We start from the raw sequence: 25,761 nt of genomic DNA on the forward strand, positions 1-25,761 counted from the left end.
TGTAGAATCATGCCCGGAGTTCGAAAACGCGAAAGAAAAAAATTGCAGTAAAGCGGAATTTTTTTCGACTTTCCATACAAGGTTGATGATTTGAAATCGATTTTTGTTCTATTTTTAAGCAAAGTCGCTCACTTCACACGGCGCAGTATCATAACGTCCGAGGCCATAAAGTCCCAGGACTTTATGGCGCATTTTTTCGGGGCATAACGTCCGAACTTGCAGATACGCCACGAAGTCCAAGGAAAGAAGGCACATAGGATATAATGACGCATCCAAAATTTTGGACGCTATTTCGCAAAAAAACGCGACTTAATGTCCGGGACTGTATGGCCTCGGACGTTGTGATCCGGCCCCCTTCACACATCTCATTCTCCGTAATCAATGCTCCGATTCAGCTGAAATTTTTACTGTAACTCGCCTACATATGATATGTCAAATAAACGTCGAGAGAGAATTTTTAAGTTGGTTTTTTCTTATTGAAAAAAATACATTTCTTCAAAAAAATTTGGGAATTTTGCTAAAATTTAAGGAGATTGTCCCTAAAACTCGCCAATATCTTGAATTTCATCAATCTGATCGAATGGTATTGTATTCAGCTTTTAATTTATGCAAAAAGATTTAAAATTGGTTGAACAAAACGCAATATATTTGAATTTTAGTAAATTATATATTTTGAAAAGTTGCAAAACTCGATATTGAGCTAAAACGCAAAAACTGTTCTACTTAAAAATTTTTGAAGGTCGGTTTCGAAATCAGCACTAAATTGTGCTTCAAAAATTTTGGTCGTTGACAGGAGTTCACGACTTTCGTTTTGTTTTGTAAACTTGTGTTAGCAATGTTAGATAGTCATCGGCAAAATCATAAGTAGTTAAACCGCTCTTTTTGAGTCGCATCGATAGTGTAGCTGCTACGAGGTTCAATAAAAATGGTGATAAGTGTTTGTACATGCCTTCTTGAGGGGGCATGCTGCTAAACGCAATGTCAAGAAGAGACTCTGATGTCGGTTTTTAAGTTTAAGCAAAATACAATCCAATCATTGATATCTCCAATGACCCGACCATAGCCCTGTTCAATGAAATAGGTTGAATATGGTCGACGTTGCTGCATCCTGCTCTTACCAATTAATTGACGAATAGGTACACAGCAAATCGCGTTCGGTATTTTTACCGAATTCCCAACCGCTGAGCGTTCGGTAATGGATTTTTAACGAAATTCTGTAAAAAAATAACAAATTTCGGTAAAATGTTATCGTTTATATGTCAAACTCTAACGAACTTCGGTAAAAGTTGCTACCTTTACCGAATTTTTCCTGTAAAACAAACTTAACGGTTGAGATTTCGGTAAAACATTACCGAAGTCGGTGATTTTTTCTAACTGTGTAGGGGCAAGATGCAGCAATTTCGATCATTCTTAACCGGACTCATGACTCATCATTCCCAACAGGACTCATGACTGTGAGGATTCCAATAAGGCATCAAAAGGCACGTTTTTTTTCTGTCTGTATTAACGAGATTTTTGGCCCTAGGCAAAAGGCACGTTATAAAAAGCACGTAAACAAGATTGCATTTGAGTGAATGCTTTCTCAATATCGTAAACAACTTTGTGTTAAAGGGCCACGGTGAAGCTACCAAATTGGAAGTTGTGGTTCACATGAAGAGGGATGTTGGCCAAATGAACATAACGGATCGATGTGATGATCGACAGCCGGCTTCACACAAATTCGAAACATTTGTACAAAGCTTTTCCAGCTGGGTCGTTCAGCAGACCGGAGACCTTTCTGGTTGGGCTGGTGAGCCGACCTGATAGGCTTTGATCCAGCCGAACGTCGTCTGTTTCAACTCTATCTTCATTGTTTCCTGAGCTTGTCCAAATCATAGTTTCACCAAGGGGTTCCTTTGTGGATCGTTATTTAAAAAAAAAAATCTGCTGATAAATTATCCAAGAGAACCCCTCGGGCCACTGCGAACTCATTCTCTTTCTTCCTTACCTTTGTGGTTAGGGATGACCGGGGGGGCGTACAAGAGTACTCTCTATTGGGAAGCGTTCCACCAGCTACCGCCTTAAGTTCGTTCCGATATACGTGCACTCCCAGTCACGGCAACGGGAATTATGCATAGCAACCATAACAACAATAAGAAATGTACACCGTGAACTAGATGTCACGTTCTCTAGAACGTCCATGTTGACAGCTGGAACTAGTTCCATTTCACGGTGTACATTTGTTTGTTCACTATTAGCAGAACGGATTTTTTGCGTGTACTATTTGACAATATGTAGGCATATTCCACGTGGCTGCCAAATTTCAGCTTATCGTGACTCACCGTATACCACGGAGGTAATATCATTGCATCTGTATGCCCGGTGGAAGTTTGAGCATCAATACGGCATCATACGCCGCGTTCCAGGATGGACCCCTGAGGTACCCCCACGGTGATCTTGTAGCTCTTCTCGCCTTCCTGGGTGTCATAGATTACCACCCTATTCTGGAAGTAGTTCTTTAGTATCCGGCATAAGCTATCCGGGAATCCTAGTTGATGATGAATGGCGCATTTAATGGCGGCCCACCTGACGCTGTTGAACGCATTTTTTAAGTCCAGGGTGACAACCGCGCAATAGCGGATTCCCGTTCGCTTCTTCTGGAGCGCTATCTCGGCCGTTATGGCTACAGCCCTAATAGAATCCTCCGAGAGCCCAGAGACATCGGGTTTCTCAGTATAGACCATCAGCCTCGACAGAATGATCCTTTCCAACAGTTTTCTGGCGGTGTCCAGCAGACAGATAGGTCTGTATGTCGACGAGTTGCAAGGTGGCTTCCCGAGTTCGGGCAGTACAATCAATCTCTGCCTTTTCCACCTCTCCGGTAATTCGCCTCTGTCTAGGCACATCTGCATAGCCATTCTGAACAGGTCAGGGCTAGCCTCGATGGCCGTTTTGATGGCTACTGTCGGGATACCGTTCTCACACGGAGCCTTGTTCAACTTAACCCTTTGGAGCCGGAGGGGTCATATATGACCCCAACATAGAAACGGCTGTATAAATTCACTCATTCAATAGAACAGAATACTGTCTTTGGCAAAGTTGTTGCAAATTGAGTCCTTTATTAGGGAAAAATTGGGATATTTGTATTTGGGACTTCAATGATAACCTGGACACCACGAAATTTGGAAAAACGAAATAATTGACATACCAGTTGTTCCAAAAGCTGAACTTGGATGTGGGTTTCGTTTTTATGTATTCATTTAGCCTTTGTCATGAATATCAAAAGGTGTTTTATATTTTGGGATGTTCTAGGCGTTCCAAACTGTCATGTAGTGAAGTCCTTCAAATCTACAAGAATCATTTTATGTATTTTCGCCACAATTAATAGCATTGCATAAGCTACTGGGATCCATGAAGCTCTTGACATTTACAAGGCCATTCATAGACGCTATAGGAATATTCCAGGTCAGCCAAACTACCTTGGAGTTCAGGACTTCAGGTCTACACTCGTAACAGTATTCATATCGGTTATACTGAGAAACGCTACATAATCAACCGCAGTTACTGGAGCAATCTGAAATCTACTAGCTTATTACGAACCTTTGGGACATTTAGGGTCCTCCAAACTATTCTGTAATAAAGTCCTTCAAATCTACAAGAATAATTTTATGTGTTTTCACCATATATAATAGTATTGTATAATCTACTGGGGTTCGCGAAGCTCTTGAAATCTCAAATGTCATTCAGAGACACTACAGGGATATTCCAGGTCAGCCAAACTACCTTGGAGTTCAGGACTTCAGGTCTACACTCGTAACAGTATCCATATCTGTTATATTGAGAAACGCTACATAATCAACCACAGTTATTGGAGCAATCTGAAGTCTACTAGCTTATTATAAACCTTTGGGACATCTAGGGTCGTCCAAATTGTTCTATAATGATCTACAAGACCTACAAGAAAAATGTTACGTGTTTTCACCATAAATAATAGCATAGCATAATTTGCTGAGATCCGTGAAGCTCTTGAAATCTCAAATGTCATTTAGAGACACAACCGGAATATGCCAGGACAGCCAAACTTCCTCTGAGTTCAGGGCTTAAGGTCTACACTCGTAACTGTATCCATACCTGTTATACTGAGTAACGCTGCATAATCAACCGCAGTTACTGGAACAATCTGAAGTCTATTTTTATATAATAAACCTTTGGGACATTCACGGTCGTCCAAATTGTTCTATAATGAAGCCCTTCAAATCTACAAGAAAAACTTTGTGTTTTCACAATAAATAATAGCATAGCAGCTGCTGAGATCCGTGAAGCTCTTGAAATCTCAAATGTCATTTATAGATACTATGGGAATGTTCCAGGTCAGCCAAACTATCCATAAGTTCAGAACTTCAGATCTACACTCGTAACATCAGCTATATCTGACATACTGAGTAACGTTTCATAATCAATAGTGGTGACTGGACCAACCTAAAGTCTACTATATATTTTTATGAACCTTTGGGACATTGAGGGTCGTCCAAACTATCCTGAAGTTTAGCTCTTGATAGTAACAGTAGTTAATCTCACAATGAACTTTAGACTGTAATCTATAATGATAGTTTTGAGATATTCCAGATCAACATCGCTACTCCGGAGACCACAGCTTCAGGTCTACACTTGTGATAATAGCTTTTGCCACTACGTAAAAACGTTACATAATCAACTGTACTTATCAAAGCAGTTAGAGGAACAATATGCGTTGTTATATATTTTTGGGATATTATGTGCTTCTTTCTGTTATAAAGCTTAGTTGATTAAAACAACCACTGTAACTTTCAGAAAACTTGCTGGACATGATAGATTACAAATCGTAGCTTTTAATGAAAGAAGCTACCGTTACACTCGTAAACTTTAGAATCTAAACTCAAGAACAGTTTGGATGACCTGTCTATTTACCTTCCAGAAGACATACTCGACATGATATATTACAAATCGCAGCTTTGTATAATGAAAGCAGTTACCGTTACACCCATAGACTGTAGGATCTGAACTCAAGAACAGTTTGGATGATCTAGAATATTCCGATTGATCGGATACTGTCTATTGAACTTTCAGAAGCCTTACTGGACATGATAGATTACAAATCACAGCTTTGTACACCCATAGACTGTAGGATCTAAACTCAAGAATAGTTTGGATGAACTAGGATATCCCGAATGATCTGATACTGTCTATTGAATTTTTCAGAAGACTTACTGGACATGATTGATTACAAATTGTAGCTATGTATAATGAAAGAAGTTATCGTTACACTCGAAGACTTTAGGATCTAAACTCAAGGACAGTTTGGATGACCTAGGATATCCCGACTGATCTGATATTGTCTATTTACCTTTAACCTTCCGTAACTCGCGCGGTTGACTACCTGCGTCAGCAAATGCTGAGTACAAAAAGCGAGATTTTTTCAACGTGTTGTACAAAATACAACAGCGCGATCGCTCGAGGGTTAAGAAGACTTGCTGGACATGACAGATTACAAATCGCAGCTTTGTATAATGAAAGAAGATACCTGTTGGCGCAAGTTAGAGAGAAACACAGTTCCTGTAGTCACCAAACTGGGCAGCTTTAAAGCTGCAAATATATTTCAATAAATTCAATAGTATTTAGAAAAAAAAAATATAATCTACTTACATTTCTGTGTAACTATATACTATTTAACTTGCGCTACAATTCTATTAAATCTCTATACTACAGAGTACTTTTACTATAAAGAGCACTTTAGGGTAACCTGGAGTAATACGCACCCCCGGGGCAAGATGCCCTCACGCTATTTCATTATATAAGTTAAGTTCCATTCGATGCAAGCAAACTAGATGTAAAACTGAGCCGGACAAGCCCAAGAATGCAAAGAATATTTGAATGAAAAGCGTGGAAAACGATGATTTTCCACATTTGAAACGATTGTCTAATTTGTAGCGCACGCAATTTATGCAATTGCGCGCTGATTATATGGAATCAAACTATTAACTACCATCCGCCTCCTACTCCTTCCATTTGCTGCCGTAAATTGTAAGATGGAGACGCCTGGTATCTCATTACAATTCAAAGCGGAAAATGCCAGAGGTCGTATTGCCCCACCTCAAGGTGCGTTTTGCCCCCAACAGTTTTTCAGCACCTAAAACGTAACACTTTTTTAAATTGTTAATTTGATTCGGTAAAATTGATATCACGCGGACCAAAAGTTGACGTCTCTTAGTCAAATAAGTAAACTAACTTTCAAAACGCAAGACACCCATAAAATCATCTTAATCTTTGCTATGGGGCCACGTTTGCTTAGGGGGTGCATATTACCCCACCTTCCCCTACTACGTACTCGCTAACTGCGCTAACTGACTACTGTCGAGGCTGTTTCAGACACAACGTGTGTATTATCGTAATAAATTCATCCACAATCAAGCAGTGCGAAGTGTATCGGTGCGTAGGGATGAGCCGGGTGCTTCACACACTGGACTAACTGCCGCACCGCACAGTGGTCGCGGTAACAGATACCGTTATAGCCATATACTTAAGGATCTAAACTCAAGAATAGTTTGGATGACCAAGGATGTCCAGAAAAATATTCTGCATAATATTCTACCGTTTTTATACTATTGAATACCAAAACTACAGAAAAAAGTAGAAAAAACTCCAGAAGAACGCTTGGAAAAATTCCGGCTTCAAAGGGTTTAACGACTTCGCTATTGCGTCATTCGTCACCGGTTTGGCCCATGGCGCGGGAACCGCGTTTCAACGATCTTCTGCATCATCTCGGGGGAGCGTCCAGGAGGTGCTGACGTGCCATTCGTTTTGGCCATGACTACTCTGTAGCCATCAGCCCAAGGGGTCGTGTTGGCTGCCTGATAGAGATTTTCGAAGCATGCCCGCTTGCGTACCTTAATCTCTTTGTTCAATGCCAGTTTAGCCGCCCTGTAGGCCTCACTTCGTTCCATTTTACCCTCATCGGTGCGAGCTCTTAGGCAGGATGCACGGAGATGTGCGATTTCTGGACACCACTAGTATACCGGTCTGCGTCCATTGCTAGGGTCCATTGCACAATGGTCCACGAACCAGATTTACGAGGGAAGATGCATTCAGCGCATTACGAGACACTTAAAACGACTGACGCCGCTAACCACTTGATCACGAAGCCCACAACCCACAACCCCACAACTTGACAGCATGGTTACTTGCGCTGGCCGTCCCATTCATCTTCTTTGGCTTTCCGCCCACCTCTGCGCGTCGGCACGTTTCGACCATGCAGCTTGAGCCTTAGGGCGGTTTGACCTCTCCCTCCGCTACGGCTCCGGCGAGCTGCATGGTTTCGTGCTACATCGTTGCGTTGCCAGCAAAGAGGAAGCTGTCCATTTGGGTAGACCACTCCTTTCTGCTCGCATCAGCCGCACTCCGCTCTTCGACCAGAAGATCATACTCCTTCTTGACCAGAACCAGCGTCTTGCGGAGCTTCAGCAGGCCCTGTTTCAGGTCCTAGCTGATGGTAGTCCGCCCGCCCGTGTAGCCGATCAGCTCGTCCAGCTGTTTGGCAACTAGGGTGCCTGTACCAAATATGGCACTACCTAAGAAAAACTATTCGTACAAAAATAACGAGAAGACCAACGAATGTCACCAATATGTTAAAAGATAGTTTAGTTTCCATACTTTACAGGAAAAATATAAAAACGGAGCCAAAACTACTTTTAGTATTTATTACAGCGTGTGCCAATGATAGGAACCCGGTACCAGTTATGGCTACATTTTTTAACTTCGATTCCTTTTCGCACTATTTGCATTCATTTCTTATGGGATTAGCCATAATTGGTACACTATGGCGAAAAAGGGTGCAAGGAAGCCGAAATTTTAAGGAAAATGATTTTTTTCTACCATAATTTGAGCAAAATGTGGACTTTAAATGAGTGCAACCATCTTTTGTGAACGTGATCTGTTGTTCACATTTTTTTTCATTGTTGATATATATCGTTAAAGGGTGAAAATCAACTATGGCGAATAATTGGTACTATAGCCATAATTGGTACACTTACCCTATTAAAATCTTTGATAGATCGCTCCTGTTTGGGTTCAGTGCCCGCGTGACGTACGCGACAGTCATCTGCGCTTCCTTGGTCGGTGCTTCGCCGCCACGTGCTCCTCCCGTTGAACCTCCTGTCGCCTTCTCGCGACACCAACTCCTCGTAGTGGCAATCTCGCCAGTCCTCCTCGCGCGAACGGGTTCAACGCCGTTCCCTCTCCACTCTCGATCACCTTGTTGTTGTTCATGGATTTAGTAGACGTCATTTCAGTTGTGTCCCCCTTACAGCCGCTATCCCTCATTGCAAATGAAGTAGTCGCCAATGATCCTGGTGGTTATCTATGGAAGCAGGGAGGCGACCCGAGGGTTGGTCCAGGCCCTTATGGGGACTGAGCTCAGAGCCGGATCAGCGTTAATCAGGAGAGTTCATATGAACCAACTTTCACCCACTTAATTACCTGAGCTAGGCACAGACCAGGAACGTACTTCAAGGCCACGCCGTCCACGGTTTTATGGGACGATAGACAGCGCCAACATTAGCCCATCCACCCTTTCAAGTCAGTGTCACCCGACCATACTAATCGGATAGAATGCCGTTGCTACCAGCTTACTTGTGCGTAGTTACCTAAGCGTGTACCGTCTCAGTTACCAGTTACAAAGTAAGACCAGTATACCGTAATCAGGAACTTACTGGCGTTGTTCCTGATGTGCCCGAGGCACTTCAAGCTGGACTGTAACACTTTATTAGCGGAGCCATATCGCTGGTACAGAGTTGCTTCCAGATGTGTGGAGTTTCTGAAGAGGCTCTGCAGAGCCCACTGCAGGGTCCCCGCCACGACTAGGCTTATTCCGCTTGACCAATCCGTATGTCTCGGTGCTCGGTCACCTCCCTGTGTCACTGGTGGCAAGTCCACACTGACTGGTGTGTGGCAATGGTTCGCTTAGGAAGGAATTCTAGGTTCCTACATGACTCGTAGTGCTATTCTTAGCCAGTTGAACCAACCGCTACCGACACTACACAGCTGAGCTGTACTGAACTGATAATCCACTCTTATTGAATAGTTATACTCTCAACACATCGGGTGTGTTGGATACATACAGTATCGGATACCCTTCATCAAATCTCAGTGCGCGATCGCTGACGAGGTAACCTATGAGTTTAGGACCACTCCTGTGGATCTAACAATTAGCTTCAATGTGTGTTATTAATGGGGTTTCCAGTAAGCATGTGGCTGTTGAGGCTCTGATCGCCACTTCGAGACTGTGGGTTCGATTCTCGGTTTGGTCGCAGACCTTTTCGAGTGAGAAATTTTCTTTACTTTCTGGGCATTATTTTTCTTACACACAGCTGCATGAAATGGAAAGTTGGCAGGCAATGAAAGATTTTATTAACATCTGTGCATTCGCTCAAAAGAACACTTTGTAGTTTCAGCAAAGGCCGAGTTGCAATGGGATCATAAAACCATAAATAAGAAGAATCATCTTCTTGGAACAGCATCCCACCGAGCAAACGTTTGATCAAACGATGACGTAGGTATGCAGCAAGTGCAATTTTGCCAACAGTACAGCCTGCCCGCCATCTACGGGGTAACGTCACATCGTCGTGCTAATAGATAGTATCAACTGCGTGCTTGAGATCCCGACTGTTAACCTGCTACCGCTTCAGCAGCGCCCTACAGTACAGACACAGATCAATAGCTAATGTGTATGAGAGGGAGAGACAGAGCAGAAGGGTCGGTCCGGTCAAATCGTAAAAGATCAAGTGGTAGACGTCGGCGACGACGATTGTCTCGATCTCGAACTCGATGATGCCCGCACACTCATTAGAATTTGATGCCCATTGGCAATGACAATCATCCATCCAGCTAGCATACACGCGCTTGCCGCCGACTTGATCTCGGTATAAATGAAGCTGTACCGGGTTTGGCGGGGATTAGTTTTTGCCTTAGAATCTTGTTTGCCGGGAGGAAGTTCTGGTTCGGTGAATTATTGGTGGACGCGGTTGATCAATCTGGTATATAGGATGAAGTTATTGGTGGTTGGAGTTTTGGTAGTGCTTCACTTTGGATGCGGCCAGGCACGATTGGGTTAGTGATAAAATAAGGACACTTGGTTGGAGTGCAGTAAAGTGACAAATGTGAATCGAAGTGTTTTGTTCAATCGATCGTATAACCAACAGTAAATTTCACGTGACTAGAGATTCTACCATTTCTTATTTGCTGTTTGTGTTTACCTAAATGTGGAATGTGGTTTGGTTGACGCATGACAATACAAATTGACTAGTTTCTCTGGAAAGGTGAAGATTTGAAAAAATATTTCTCAACAGATTTGGTTGTTTTTCAAACATTTAGACTATCAATTCCCATACTAAGCATTTACGCCCCCATTTTTATTTACTGAAAACATGGAACAGTTTGATTTGTTTCCATGAAAAATTGTTAAACGAACGGTTGCTCCTATGGTTGACAATTTTCTTTGGGTCTAAATGAATGCTTTATGAATTTCTGGCATTTTCCCATGGAATATTGGAAAAATATCAATGGATCATTATTTTTTTTTCATGGAACGTTTTATCGCCTAATAGCACAAACTATGGATGAAATAATTGAAGGATATGTTCAACAGCTGGGTTCCAGACCTTTGGGTCAATTTTTGCAAGTTTTCTTACATAAATGAAATCAAAGTAATTCAAGTTCATTGGGAATTGTGAGAAATGACAGGAACATGATATACAGTGGATATTTTTCTACTTTTGTGCAATTATGCACAATTGAAAACACAAATGCCAGTACTAACTGTTCAACAATTGGCGAATTACCGTAACACTAAACGAATTTTGACCTCCATGCGGACCAAATATAGTGACGGTTATTCATCTGAGAGTGCCATAAGTTATGGCCCATAACTTCTACATCCGAGCGACGCGATGGTTTATCGTGCGACGGACTGCTATTGTGATTTACAAAGTATACTCATGCATACTTATACATATTTGTGCGTGATAGGAGTATGATTTCGTCTCGAAATGGTTTGTTAGTGACATGAGTTTGATCCCCAGCCGCTGAAAGTCTCTTTAATAAAGACAAATCATTCAATCAATTGATTCCCAGCCCCTGCATTTGCAATTTTTCATCAGCTGCTCTTCCCTCTTGAGAGCTGCCGACACTGACTCTTCTGACGGACCAGGATATGGATCCTCAAACGGACTGAAAAAAAAAGAACAACAGAAAAATCTGAAAATTTGGCGTTACGTTTAAAAAAAAAAAAGAGTTGCAGTTTTCGAGATACGATTATTTGAAAATAAAAGGCCATATATTTTAATACTAGCTAAACTAGTAAACTAACTAAAAGTGTATTATAATGTAAATCCTCATAAAACGATGCATTGCATTTAGGTGTGTATAAAGATTAGAAATAAAAACAAATTTAAAAAAAATGGCCTTAGTAGGATGTTGGGGCCAGACAGGCTCGCTGAAAGTACAATACGCAATCAGCGTGCGTCTAACGTAACATCTTAGGAGGGATATACATAATTTGGCTCCTCGGCGTATTTTCCTGGAGCCACAGTTCAATATCTTTTAAATAAAATTATTTCCGTTGTGCTACAAAACCACCAAGGATCAAATGAAATTTTGCCCATGTATGAGCTTCTATCTGAAAATGTTTGACATGTTATTTGTTTTGCAATATACTTTACCCAACTTTTGAAATGGCGAATAAAAATATCCGAATTTTCTTCAAAAAAAAAAAAATATAAAACTCGGAACCGTTTTTTTTGGATTAAAATGATGTCTTTGAATATATTTGATGATATTTACTTTAATTTACTTTAGGACTTTAAAAAAATACTCTGAGAGTAAGATTCGTCGCAAATCTATGTTAGATGTCATATATTTGCAATTTTCGAAAAACCTTATCCTTTTTTTCTGTAGAAAGCTGACTTCCAGCCTCAAAAATTTCAAGTAGCCCAGAATGGGATTTCTAATTATGTTTACTCTAATTTTTGTTTTTTTTTCCATCTATTCAAAAACAAGCAAAAGGAAACAACTTTCGAGATTTTTTGTGTCAAAAATAAACTATGCATAATTATTTTCCTACATTTAACCAAACCTAAATTACAGCGGATTCAAAATATTTAAAAATAGGAAAAAAATTTACCTTGTATTGTATTGAGACGATCTAAAAATTCTCATATCTGAGAAATAGTTGATCCTTTTTTGACAAAAAACTGTAAAACATTAAAACATATCTCGAATAATATTTCACAAGTTCCCATGTATATATTTTTTGATTTTTCTAAAATTCGCTGCAAATTAAGTATAGTGGAAAGTAGGATAACAATAGGATTAGCTCATCCATTGAAATTTTTACGTATACGTATATATGATATCAAAAATCTCTAAATGGGTTTCTTTTACTTCACGGTGTGTCTGGTAGAACAAATTTATTACAAAAAAATGGGCATCGCTAATTTTTACGCTACGTGAAAGTTGACGCTACCAGCTTTCATTCAAGCCCAACATCGAAATATTCCATCGGGGGAACTTTTTCATACAAAAATTGGGTATGTTTGTTAAGTAGAAATAGGGATTAATTTGGAACCGTGCATTTTGTATGGGGAAAAACAGTATTCTGAAAAAGTTGTTCGGGATCCCTCGGTGGATTTTTTTGAGGGACCCTGCAAATGAAAGCTGGAAGCCTCTATTTTTGAATAGCGAAAAATTTGACGATGCCTATTTTTTTGTTATAAACTTTTCCCATACACACGCCGTGACTTGTTTAAATGAAAATAAATATTCGACAAAAACATAGTTGAAAGCATTTGGCCATCCTGGGCTACTTAGCAGATTCTGAGGCTGGAAGTCAGCTTTCCAAAAAAAAAAAATATTTGTAGAATCAAATTATTTTTTTTCATACGCGTTTTTTGAAAGCCATGCTAGGAAAAAACGGTTATGCATTGATAGAAGAAAAAAATATTCATGAAATCCAACTCACGATCAAATTCTCATACAAATAAAAAAATATCGAGCTCAAAATGGCCATTTTTTCGTGTTTTGGGCTGGAAATGATCTACAGTACCCGCCATAAACATGGAATCGCATATTGCAACACTCATACTGAATATTGCAGCACCCTAAAAAGTTTTGTATCACCCTAAAATGCGATTATTTCAAATCTCTGAGACACAAATCACTTAAGACAATTTTCATTTTAAAGTTTCCTGGGAGTTTCATAGGGTTTTCGGAGTGGTTCCCGGTGGTTTAATTAGGGCATTCAGAAGGATTTTCAAAGCGTATCAAGGGGTTTCGTAGTAATTTCTGGGAGTTCAAGGAGTTTGAAGGAGTTTTCAAGTAAATTTCAAGGAAGTTACGTCAGGGCTACAAAGCATTAAAGAAATTCACAGGGGTTTTAGTGGATTTCAGGAAATTCTAGGGGGCTTTCAAGGGAGTTCCAAAGAAATAATTAACCATACCATGAAATTGTTCAATGGAATTCTCTACATTAGGCAAAATAAATAGTCAATAAATGACCGAATGAAATATACCATGTAAAAAGTTTCATCGGATGACATTGCTCTTCAACTGTTGTAACGAAATGTTTTTTTTTCTTGCGCAAAATAACTTTGAAATGAGCGGAATAATTTGACAAATTATAGTTCATGTTCTCACGCACACATGAAGAGGAAGCTGTGTAAAACATCGCACAGGTGAAGTCAGTGACTTAAAGAAGAATCATTAGCCAAGCATAATTGGTAAACTCATATGAGCTGGCACGTCAATTTGTCGGTGGTTTAAGGTCGTTTTAAAGGGTTTCCGGTAGGTTCATGGGGTTTCCGGAGTGCATTGAGTTTGATGTGAATATTGGTGGTTCTAGGGATGTATCAGAGGGCATTTACAGCGTAACAAGACGTTTCAGACAATTTCAGCGGGGTTTCTAGGAATTTTCAAGGGATTTTAAGTGCGATCATTTTTCGAAGCTAGTCAATGAACAACAAGGGCAAAGGTATTGTTTTTATATTGTTGATATCGATGCTAGACTGATATCTATTTCGTCTCCGACCATCTCACGGTAGGACAAATGGCCAAAAACGTGAACTTTTTTCAGTAGCGTTCTGGAACGTGATTTTATCAGCATGGCGTTTTCGGATGAAAATTTCCGATGTTCGGTTACTATACGTGCTTAAAAATATGTATATTTACATTCATTTTTCGAACGCACGAATATATTTTTCTTGTTGGTGAGATCACATGAATAAGACAGACTGCTTCAACTCACTTCTATTTCTATGCAGTGTTTTTTTTAAATAATATTAAAATAATTAGTTTTGGTAGGCGCAATGATTTCTAAAATTATTCGAATAGTTAATATTTATCACTATCTTCAGCGAAGTGAGGTTCTAAATGACATACAAAAACTGATATAATTGGTTTTAGCGCCAATTATAGTCGAGGATACAGACGAAAATATCGGAATATTCAACTAATAATTACACATATTGAACCTAATGGGGTTTAATTTGCATTTATTTGTATCCAAGATTGAGCCTTGAAAAATGGATAGTTTTTCACAAAAATAGCCATAACTAACCTAATAGTCATTTTAGAACCCTATTCACTTCTACAAAGTTGTTCATTTTGATATTTCTCATAATTTTGTAGAACATTGAAACTTTCTAAAACTGCGCGTTTCCGAAATAAATAATTAACCGATTTTTTGGGGTCCATTCATAAAATACGCCTGTATCTGGAAACAATTGATAGATAAACACAGAAAACAGAACGTTGTATTTGTATTGAACATATCTACAACTTTTCCCAAGCCATCATATTAAAAAAAAACGTCAAATAAAAAAGTAGGATTTTTCAGCGCCGTCTGTGGCAAAGCTGCAAAATAAAGCTCAACGTCATCAGACGCACCCTATTTTTAGAAAATTTTCATCCGAAGGCACCATGCCGATAAAATCACGTTTAAAGACGCTATTGAAAAAAGTTCACGTTTTTGGCCATTCGTCTCACCGTGCATCTGATTGGTGCAAACTCAGTACACGTTGAACGTTCAACGCAGTTTATTACAAACAAGGCGTTCCAAGACGTGTCAGGGGGTTTCTAGGAGGCTTTCAGGGATTTCAGAGGTTTTAGAAGGCATTCAATTTGGTTTCTTGGGATTCTCAAAATGTTTTCAAGGCATTTCAAGACGTTTAAAAGGATTTGCGGAGTATTCTCGGGGATTTCAGTTTTTAAGGAACTTGGAGGGGTTTCTAGAGGGGTTTTAAGGCATTTAAAGCAGTAAGGTTTGGAAGTAACTTCCGAAAGTTTTAGAATGTTTTCAAAATGGTTTCAATCTGTTCCAGAGAAAGTAAGGTCATTTTGGGAGTTTTGAAGGGAGTTTTAGAAAAGTTTCAAAGCGTTTCACGTACATAGTTCAAAGACAATTCTAGTGGAGTGAGTGGGTTCAACTTGTTTCTGAGGGTTTCAGGGGTTTTCGGGAGCTTACAAAGGAGCTTCAAGAAGTTTCAGGGTTTTTCAAATGATTTCAGTAGTGTCCCATAGACGTCAGGGGTATTCTGTGGGGTTTCAAGGGTATATTCAAGAACTTTCAATGGCGTTCCAAGGATTCAAGGGATTTTCTAGAGGATTCTGGGGCATTCAAGGAGCGTTTCTGACGATTTCAGAAACGTTCCTGGGTATCATGGGAGTTCCAGGGGGTTCAGAGTGTTCCAAGGGTTTCAGTGCATTCCAGGAATGTTCTAGGCGATTACAGAAAGTTTCAGATGGATTAACCCTCCGAAGATGTTAGGATTTCAGAACAACGTTTGCGTAGTGTACGTTCAGCGCGCCTGTCTGGGTCATATTGACCTCAACTAGGTTAAGGACGTTCGAATGGCTTTCAAGCGCCTTCAGGAGAGTTCCGGGAATGTTTTAGACGTTCAGGGGTGTTTTTGGGATGTTGTAGAGATTTCAGGATGCCGGATTTCTCTGGAATAAATTTGGGTGCGATCTCTACTTCCGGTAAAATGTTTAATTTATATTAGAAAATTGAATTTAACCTTTCAGGACGCGCACCTGTTAGGGCCTAAAACAGCACCGCTCTCGCGCTGTATACGGCGAGCGAGGTTTTTTGGTGCTGTTGTACTTTTTACAACGGCGCGCGTTCTGAATGGTTAAGGGAATTTAATTCAATGGAAAGTGTAAGGAATGATTGGTTCTTAACGCTCACGTTCTAAGTACATAAATACAGGAAAAAGGGACGTCATCGCAGTTCATTGTGGTCAACAAAATACTGTGCCGGCACCGCATTTTCTTTTTTTGGTTTTTGTATCATCAGCGATACAGAATTTTCATTTTTATAGGAAAATCTTTATAGTTTTGTAAATCAATAGGTGCAATATCTTGATACGTTCAAAATATTGGTTATGTTAAACAATTATCGAACCAACCTTGTGCACGGTGCTACAAACACATATATATATATCAGGTCATAAGGGAACGTCCATACATTACGTCACGCTTTTAGGGGGATCAGTAGTGTGACAACCTATACAAAAAGTGTGACATAGGAGAGAGGGAGGGGGGGGGGGGTGACGTAATTTATGGAAGCTCCCTGATGTGATTGTAAGGTGTAGAACAAACATTCATATTGTCAGCAAGGGTTAATTTGAGTTGCTTTAGCGTGGTTCCTCTAAGTTTCGATAATCGGCATTTGTCATCTGAAGTGATGGTCAGAGTGAATGGGGTTGATAGGGTAAGGGAGGTATTTTGGACCCTTTTAGGAAGTGGATGATCAATTCAGCGAAAAAAAATGGTTTTCACTATAAAACATGGATAATTTCTGTAGGCATTACTTTGAGCAACATGTGTTCTGTCCATAGGCGTCAACTTAGGGGGGGGGGGGCAAGCATGGTTTCCCCCCCTCAATATTTGACGACTTTTCGATTTTCCCATGCAAAAAAAAATTAGAAAAACCAGGCTTTGCCCCAGCCCCCACCAACCCCCCCCCCCATTAATTTGACCGAGTTGGCGCGTCTGGTTCTGTCGAAAAAGGCGAACAAGAACTCAAAACTGTTGTAGTAAATACAAGAAATATTAAAACTCCTGAAGGATCTCTGGCTTCTATTTTTGACCACCTGACTTTATTTTGGCCCACCTCATTAAATTTTGATTGCATGACGAAATGAAGGCACCTCAGCAAAACTTTACACATAGTTAAAACTACGTGAGAATTACAACTTTTTTTCGCTTATTGAGAAAAGTTGTTAGAACAAATTGAACCCATAACAATCGCATTGTAAAACAAACGTATAACAACCCAGATCACGGGAGGTTCAAACTTATTCTATTTATCTGTTTTTAGAGTACATTGCATTGGCATGAATGTTTTCTCCCTTTAGAAGGAACTGGAGAGATTAATCTGACAGGTGGTCCAAAATATGTTCACATCTGATTATGTTGAACATATTTTGGCTATACCTCATGAGTTCTTACATGACCCTAACTACATTTACATGAAATAAATATTTATTAGAAAAATTTAATACCTTTTCGAAACTGACTACAAATTTGTCACCTTCTTTGGTTTTGGTGCTTTTCAGTGCGTTTCTTTGGAAGAGAAAAGATTTTCTCTATTTTTGATACTAAACAGCATATTTAACTGGCAATCAAAATGACATACCAACTGACATAGTTGAATACTTTTCGTGTTCCAATAAAATATTACCAAGATTTGGTAGAGTTATGTGATAAATATCATAAAACTTCCTAGGTGGGCCAAAATACCTGCCCGGTCCAAAATACCTCCACTACCCCATAACCCGTCCTAAAATTGCACAGCACTGGCTGCGATGTTCACTCCAATCGTATACAATTCAAGAGACAAAAATTCATTCGTCAGTAGTAATGAACTTGGTCATGTTAGTGGATCACCTGTAAAAAGAAAATCGCGTTAAAAGCCACACCTAAAATTTTCAAGAGCACAAATCTGAAAAACCGAATATCGGTTTGCGCTGAAAAGTTGATCGATTGGTTACCCGCTGGTGGTGACCAATCGATCAACTTTTCAGCGCAAACCTGCATTCGGTTCTTCAGATTTGTGCTCTTGAAAATTCTAGGTGTGGCTTCGTCATATCTTCACTTGTTCTTTTCCTTTAAATTCCACTAAGAATTTGCATCATTTGACAGATACGAAGATCGATCTCAACTGTAAGTTCGTCTTCAGTGTCTCGTACTTGATTCGACATAGTTTTGAGTCGAGTCAAGTATGAGGCACTGAAAACGACCTTACAGTTGAGGTCGAAATACGTATCTGTCAAAGGATGCAAATTCTTAGTGGAATTAAAATGAACAGTATTTAATCAGATTATCTTTTCATTCGTCAGTGTTCATTTATTTGAAGTTCTGACATTATATATTCCGAGTTTCATAAAAATATTATTTCATTGCTGGGTCATTTTTTGTGTCAAATTTTCAATAGTTTCTGTATATGCACTTCAAGATTTTGAATGTTGCACGTATGCTTAATACATTTCAATTTGTTTTTATTTTTCAAGTTTACAAGAAAAAATCTTCTAAATTAATATTCTCATACCATTTCTTGTAAATCCCAGCACCAGTGCTAACAGCATGCTCCCGCAGCGATCCAAGGTTCGAAAAATGCGTCAAGGAAGTCGTGGAGCGGATACGACCAAACATTGCCGGGGGAAACTACGGAGAGGGCCAGCCGGGTGCCCCGCTCCTGGAACCGATCATGATAGATAAGATGAGCATCGATCATGGACCGGGATTCCGGGCGAAGCTAACCAACGTCACAATCAAAGGGGCCGGAGATTTCCAAGTTCGACGAGTGAAGTATGTTATTCCGGAACAATAGCTCATTTCTTAAATTATCTGTGATTAGATCAGAAATGCATAAAACTATCTAGATTGGATAAACCGATTGTACTAATGTCTTTCTTCCCGTTACATGTGTAGACTCAACATGGATGAGAAGATGTTCAACGTTAGCGTAAAGCTTCCCAAAATGATCGTTAACGGACAATACACGCTGGACATGAAGGTACTGGTGTTACGCATCTCCGGCCAGGGTGATTTCGATCTGATTCTCGGTAAGTACACAACACTAAACTACTTCTCTAATCACCCAGTGTGTACCTACATATTTCTCCCACAGATAATACAATTGCCAACATGCGACTTAAGTACTACCTCAAGCCGGGTCCGGACGGTAAGGAGTACGTCCAGTTCCAGCCGATCCAGGTTAAGCTGCGCTTCGATAAGGGCAAGTTCAATTTGCACAATCTGTTCAATGGGGATCCCACGCTCGGCCAGATCGGAAACAGTGCAATCAACGAGGACCCGCACGTGCTGCTGGATGAAGTCAAGCCGGCGTTCGAGGAGAGCTTGGCCAAACAGTTTACCGCGATGGCAAACAGTGCGGTGAGCGGGGCGACCGAGTTGGATATTCTTCCACTGTGATATTAGAGGTAGTATTGTTTAGTTTGTAAGAACATTGTATTCATTTGAGTTGAGAAAATTCCTTTTCAAAAAAAAACTGACAATGTGGATTCCATAATACTCGGAAAACAGTTATTTGAATACCATACATGCATACATTCATTTGCACAATATCATGAATAGGATAACCCATACCAACAACAGTACTCAATCCTCGGTGACGATCAATGCTCACCAGATCACGCTCCACCTGGTCCGCCCATCGTACTCTCTGCACTTCACGCCTTTTTGTGACAACCAGAACAGCCCCTGACACCAACTTTGCAGGGTTGTTATACGGCATCCTTGCAGGATGCCCTGCCCACCACATCCTTCTGGCTTTGGCCACCTTCCGAAAGCTGGGTTCGCCGTAGAGTGCAGCGAGCTAGTGGTACTTTTATCGCCGTCACAGATTGTCCTCAGAACGTGACGCTAAAAAACTTCGAGTGCTTGCAGATCCTCCTCGAGCATGGTCCAGTCTCGTGTCCGTAGAGAACCACCGGTCTTATAATCGTTTTGTACATGGTATATTTGGTGCGTGGGTGAATCTTTTTGGGCCATAGATTCTTCTGGAGTCCGTAGTAGGCCTGAATTCCACTGATGGTCTGCCTTCGATTTTCACGACTCACATTCTTGTCAGCCATCAGTAAGGATCCATGGTAGACGAAGGTTATTCCCGTCTATCATCACGCCTTATCGATGTGCTCGAGCTCCAGTTGCTGGGGGTGCATCCCATGCAACTCCTTCTGCTTCCACGCAACGATCACTTCGTCAACGGTCGTGATGTCGCAGTTCAGCTGATAATCCTCCTGCGCCAGATGCAGGGCGCAGTATTCGTGGTCAGCTTCACATACAGATACAGTGCGGTACATTTCATGACGGTTCTGGCTTTCTATGAAATATGCCCGCAGCTGCTGGATCTGGGAGACACATAGTAGTGCCTGAATATTGGTGACACATCTTCCTCCTACTGCGCGTGGCAGGGTGACTCTCTCGATGGACGACTCATACTGCTCGTTCTAACGCCTCGAGGCCAGTCTTGGTCCACTTTTTCACCCTAAAGCTGTAGGTGTAGCTGGTCAACAGGGGTACATCGTACGTGTTGATTGCCTTCACCTTGATGCCGGCTGACAGAAAGCTCTTCAGAAAACAGTTGACACGATGCAAGAACTTTTACTGAAGTTCCTTACGCCTTCTTGTAGTCGATGTACGCCATGCTCAGGTAAATTGTATAATATGAAATCGGGTTTTGGTGCAGCCCAATTTCTGGTATACCGGGTAGCCTCACGTATATCCTAGGCGGTAATTACGTCCGCGGCCATGTCTCCAACTCCATTACATTGTCGCTCTTCTTCCGCCAACCTCATCCCATCGTCGCTGTGCTGGGCAGGGTTCTCCCATAGATTGGCCCTGAACTGTGTGACGTCACCAATCCCCGGAAGGCCTTGTTCATAATCAGGCTTGCCGTTTCGGATGCAGTTACCCACCGCAACGGTTCAACGTCGCAATCGTTTCGCAACAGCACTCAACCGCTGTATATGGGTGTCGAGGATCTCCGTAATGTTAACTTCTGTGAGATCTCGGAGTTCTGTGGGCTTCACAATTTCAGCAACATAACGAACTAGTCTCATTGGTCGATTCCCCTGCTAGTACTGTGTTAATCGACCAATCTTGGTCCGCAATGTAGTGATCCGGTTCTCCAAACGTCGCATTCACGCAGGTTTCTGTGTGCTGGGGCGTGTGCAACCTTCACCGTCCCCTTGCGGGCGCGTCCTTAATCCCAGCGTCTTGACAACAGCCACCGCCACTGAATACACAGTAAACTTCAGATCCTTGAGGTTCTGTATGGTATTGAAGTAGGATTTTGGAAAAATATTCTGGTTTAGGATGCTTACTGCACATGTTAACCGATAAATCCCGCAGCTTTGGTATTCGGTGCCGGATCACTACATTGCGGACCAAGATTGGTCGATTAACACAGTACTAGCAGGGGAATCGACATGGGGTCTGTCCCGTGAAACTGCGTGACTGAGTAGCTGTTGTTGTATATCCGCTGTTGGTCCTGCAGCAGTGGGTGCAGTCGAAAAACGACTCTCACTTGCGTTCGATGCATCCAGCCCAAATGAACTCCTTCTCGACGTATCATTCGATCTTGTCCTCTCCTCTCCCAATTCCCTCACATTGCAATGCGCTTCCTAATTCTTCGCCGTATATATCCAGCTGAGTTTGACGGTTGATGCAGCGTTCCCTTTGAATCAGCATCGGGTACCTGATGATAGCGTTGATTGATTGTCGCCTTAAGAGTCTAGTACGTAAGATACCCACGAACAGGAAAGCGAACGTTGTGATCCGTGCAGGCCTTCGCCAGTTGGGATATTTGGCGAAGCTGAGTATGGGTTCATATACTGCGTGCGCATAGATTCTTGAACAGAAAAGAATAGCAACTGAATAACATATTTTAGTATTAATCCTCAACACAATCAATCCTCGATATGTCCTTCATTAGGTGGACATAAGAGGCAAAATAACAAAAACGAATATTTTTATTTTGTATGAAGAACACCTTGAAAATAACAAGTATTGTTATTTCAATAATGAATGCATACCTAGAATTTTAAGTGCTGCATTTGTTATCCATAAGATATTGTATAACAAAGTAATAAAAACAATGTTATTAAATCATGCATTTGTTCGATAACTTCATGATGTAATAGCAAAATATGTTATTCAGTTAAACTGATGATAAATCGACTGATTTGGTGGAATTGATTATGTTTGGCTACGCAGTCATTTATTGAACAAACGACGTTCTTTATTTGCCCGACGTTTCGACACAATCCCCGTGTCGAAACGTCGGGCAAATAAAAAACGTCGTTTGTTCAATAAATGACTGCGTAGCCAAACATAATCAGTTATTCAGTTATTTCGCTGCTAAATCAACAAATACCACATTAATACCAATCTCTGCTCAAATTCTTCGAATTGTTATTGTGATGTTCTCATAACATATTGTTGAATAATATAGTAATAACAATTTCAGGTATTAGAACACGGGTTGATCTTTGACGTAGACTTGCAACTGGACTACGTTGCTTACGATTGACGAAGAAGTCGTCGAGTGGTAGCACCGGAGAATAGAAACTGTGTCCACTTCATGTACACTGCCGTGCCGTGTACAGCATAGTTGTTCCATATTATATGCGAATCCCTGTTAACATGGGACACCTATGCTGCACACGGCAGTATCACAGACAAACAGATGTAACACCCTTCGAAATGGCTAGGCACATAAATTTAACGATGAAATTAAATTTCATTTGAATTCCACAATCCTTCCACTAGAGGCGCTAGTATTCGATCACTTTGACATTTGCTAGTGTACACGTAGCTGAATGATGCAAACTAAAATTACAGGCGTTTTTTTTGTAGTAGTGTTCGTGTTAGGCAAATGTTGCGGTTCTACCAATAAGTGGTAGCGTATTTATAAAAAAGACATCGGGCATGATTTTTAATGAATTTCCTCTAAGATTTCTTACGGAGACAGACTGGATTTATGAAAACTTGGTGTTTTTTGGCTTTAGTCACAGAAAAAGCGTTGAATATTTCAAATTTTTGCTTATGTTTTGATCCTGTGGTTGGGATCTTAACCAAGTTTCCTCTAAGAGTTACGTCTGTTTGTCTGTGGCAGTGCACTAAGGCAAACTCTTCACTTTTCTTGGTGCTGATCGTGTATCGGCTCATTCCAGCCAATCTTCCGAAGCCAGATCTCTTGTCCAACTACATCGGCACAATCGTGAGGAGTCCAAGAGGGTTATATGTAGACCGGCATGAAAATTGGCAGCACTTTAGGAACAATTTCTCCGAATAGAAGCTTTGGCGATACTTGAAGACGAGCTTCCGATTCATATGCGGAAGGTCCTGGTTCTATCCCTGGCTCGTCCTTTTCCTCCTACTTTGTAACTTTCTATCTACTTTTTCTCTCTTTCTCCTACATAAACATCTATACTGCCGTGCAAAGTGACGTAAGCGCCATTCAAAATTTCGATATTTTTGGTATATTATATGTGATATCTTGTGTAAAAATAACACTGTGGTATTTCTGCTGTATTAGAATGCAAGATCTAGTCGTAATCTATTTTCTATGGATAAAAACTTAGAGGATGAGCAAGAGTTTTATGCATAATAACCAAAAATGGGCCAAAACTATCAATGTCGCTTACGTCACTTTGCAGAATTACGGCAGATATTCGTATGTTCACTAGAACCAGAAATGGATTGGAAAAAAGCCGTTTCCCATTCTTCCAACTTTCATCACAGCACAGTATCAATCTATCGTATAACGCCTACAAGCTATGCAACCAAGCAAACTGTGCTGCTTCACAGTAATCTTCACACAATCTATCACTTTATGCCTGGCATCCATGGACCAATGCATGAACCTTGTGCCAAAAATAGAACATTTCCCACCACCGACATCCGCATGCGCTTGTACAGGTGCAGAGGACTCAACGGCCTGTTGGCAACAAGCGATTGCAATCATCTCTTCCCTCCCCTTCCCCACATTGACCTGCAACCTGACGCAGCAGGCGCCATTGTCGCCTAAAAATACTAGACCACCGTCCAATGCTCACACACTGAAGATGTCTGTTAGTCCCAAGCAGCTATCTCATTGGTTCCTTGTGTGAGTGTAGTTGATCTGGCGATACTGGAGTTGGAACTGCGGGCGGTCCATCAAATTTAAGTAATTTTTAAGAATAGAAGCTTTGGCGACACTGTCTAAGAATTTTAAACATGAAGGTTTGCTAATTGTATGCCACCCCATTTCGAGAATTTTTGCGGTAGACACCTCTGTAGACTTTGAATCCTTCTGAAAAATCCTCTGCTCACTTATACAGTCTACTACTTATTTGGAGTTCGACAGCCATCCCCGAATCTCCAATCCGCCTTCTGCGTGTATTTGGCAGTCATCCTTTGCGAACTTCACGGCTTCTGCTTCGGTTTCTACACTGTCGAGCATATAATCCTCACCCATATTGCATAGTGCGTCCACAATAGATAAAAAAAACTGGTCGCAGTGGAAAATATACCCAACAGGAAAAAAAAATTGCATAGTACCTCCAGAAAAAATCAGGGCCGCCTTTTTTCTCGGAAAACTCAGGTGGATTTTTTTTTGTTTTCCCCTGACACTACTTATTAAAACAAAATCGTAACTCAAGAACGAAGCATCGTAGAAACAAAGTTTTTCTTAAGAAAATGAAAGAAAATTTTCTCAGAAATAAAAAAAATATGAACTGGAAAAAGATTTCCAATAAAATTTCCACCGTTGAGAAAATTCATAAAGAAAAACCGGAAAAACTATGCCCGAACACGTGAAAAATTTTCAAAAAAATTGTTTTGAAAAGGTTATTTCATAAGCTTTGATCGCTAAAATTTTTGGAATGCACTTTTTTTTCTTTCCTGAGTCATGGCCAACTTTTTGAAAAATTACCGTTTGCGTTCATGGTAATTTTTTTCACAAAATTGGCCATAACTCAAGGAAGAAAAAAAAAAATGCATTCCAAAAATTTCAGCGATCAAAACTTATGAAATTACCATTTCAAAAAATTTTTTTTGAAAATTTTCTGTGAGTTCGAGCATAGCTTTTCCGACATTTCTTTATAAATTTTCTCAACGGTGGAAAATTTTGAGAAAACTTTTTACACTTCATAATTTGCTTTCATTTCCATTAAAAAACTTTGTTTCGACAATGCTACGTTTTTGAGTTATGATTTTTCACATAATAGGCTTAAATGGCACATTTGGACATTTTTTTAACAAAATTGGTCATAACTCAAAAACGAAAAAAAGTGCATTCCTAAAATTTCAGCAAATTTATAAAATATTCTTCTCAAAAAATATTTTTTTGAAAATTTTCCGCGTGTTCGAACATAGTTATTCTATATGAATTTTCTCAACGGTGAAATATTTTGTGGAAAAAATTTTCCTGTTTATATTATTTTTGGATTTCCGAGAAAATTGGCATTCTTTTTAAAAAAAAAAAAACTTTGTTTCTACGGTGCTTCGTTCTTGAGTTATGATTTTTCAAAGTAAGTATTGTCAGGGGAAAACAAAAACATTCACCAGAGTGTTCCGGGAATTTTTTTTTATTCATATACAGCTATTCCATAGAAAACGATATAGTGCATCTCCGATTATCCTAATACTTGGTGGGCTTGTAGTTCTTCCGAACTAATTAGACCCGTA

General features: G+C 40.3%; 1 protein-coding gene across 1 annotated transcript; it reads left to right on the forward strand.

The window, feature by feature from the left end:
- The first annotated feature begins 9,869 nt into the window (after window positions 1–9,869).
- LOC109429636 (circadian clock-controlled protein daywake-like) lies at window positions 9,870–19,532 on the forward strand. Its single transcript, XM_029864120.2, has 4 exons — window positions 9,870–10,119; window positions 18,633–18,873; window positions 18,997–19,130; window positions 19,196–19,532. The coding sequence occupies exons 1-4, from the start codon at window positions 9,939–9,941 to the stop codon at window positions 19,498–19,500; spliced, it is 861 nt and encodes a 286-aa protein (XP_029719980.2). The 5' UTR covers window positions 9,870–9,938; the 3' UTR covers window positions 19,501–19,532.
- The last annotated feature ends 6,229 nt before the right edge of the window (window positions 19,533–25,761 follow it).

This window comes from Aedes albopictus, chromosome 2, assembly GCF_035046485.1.
Source record: "Aedes albopictus strain Foshan chromosome 2, AalbF5, whole genome shotgun sequence".
NCBI classification, from domain to species: domain Eukaryota; kingdom Metazoa; phylum Arthropoda; class Insecta; order Diptera; family Culicidae; genus Aedes; species Aedes albopictus.

Excerpts from the sequence above, each read along its gene's own strand:
- LOC109429636 (XM_029864120.2), top strand. The coding sequence starts at position 9,939 with ATGAAGCTGTACCGGGTTTGGCGGGGATTAGTTTTTGCCTTAGAATCT. Across the intron at positions 10,120-18,632 it reads ATGCGGCCAGGCACGATTGG|CACCAGTGCTAACAGCATGC; the intron begins GTTAGTGATAAA and ends TGTAAATCCCAG. Across the intron at positions 19,131-19,195 it reads TGATTTCGATCTGATTCTCG|ATAATACAATTGCCAACATG; the intron begins GTAAGTACACAA and ends TTTCTCCCACAG.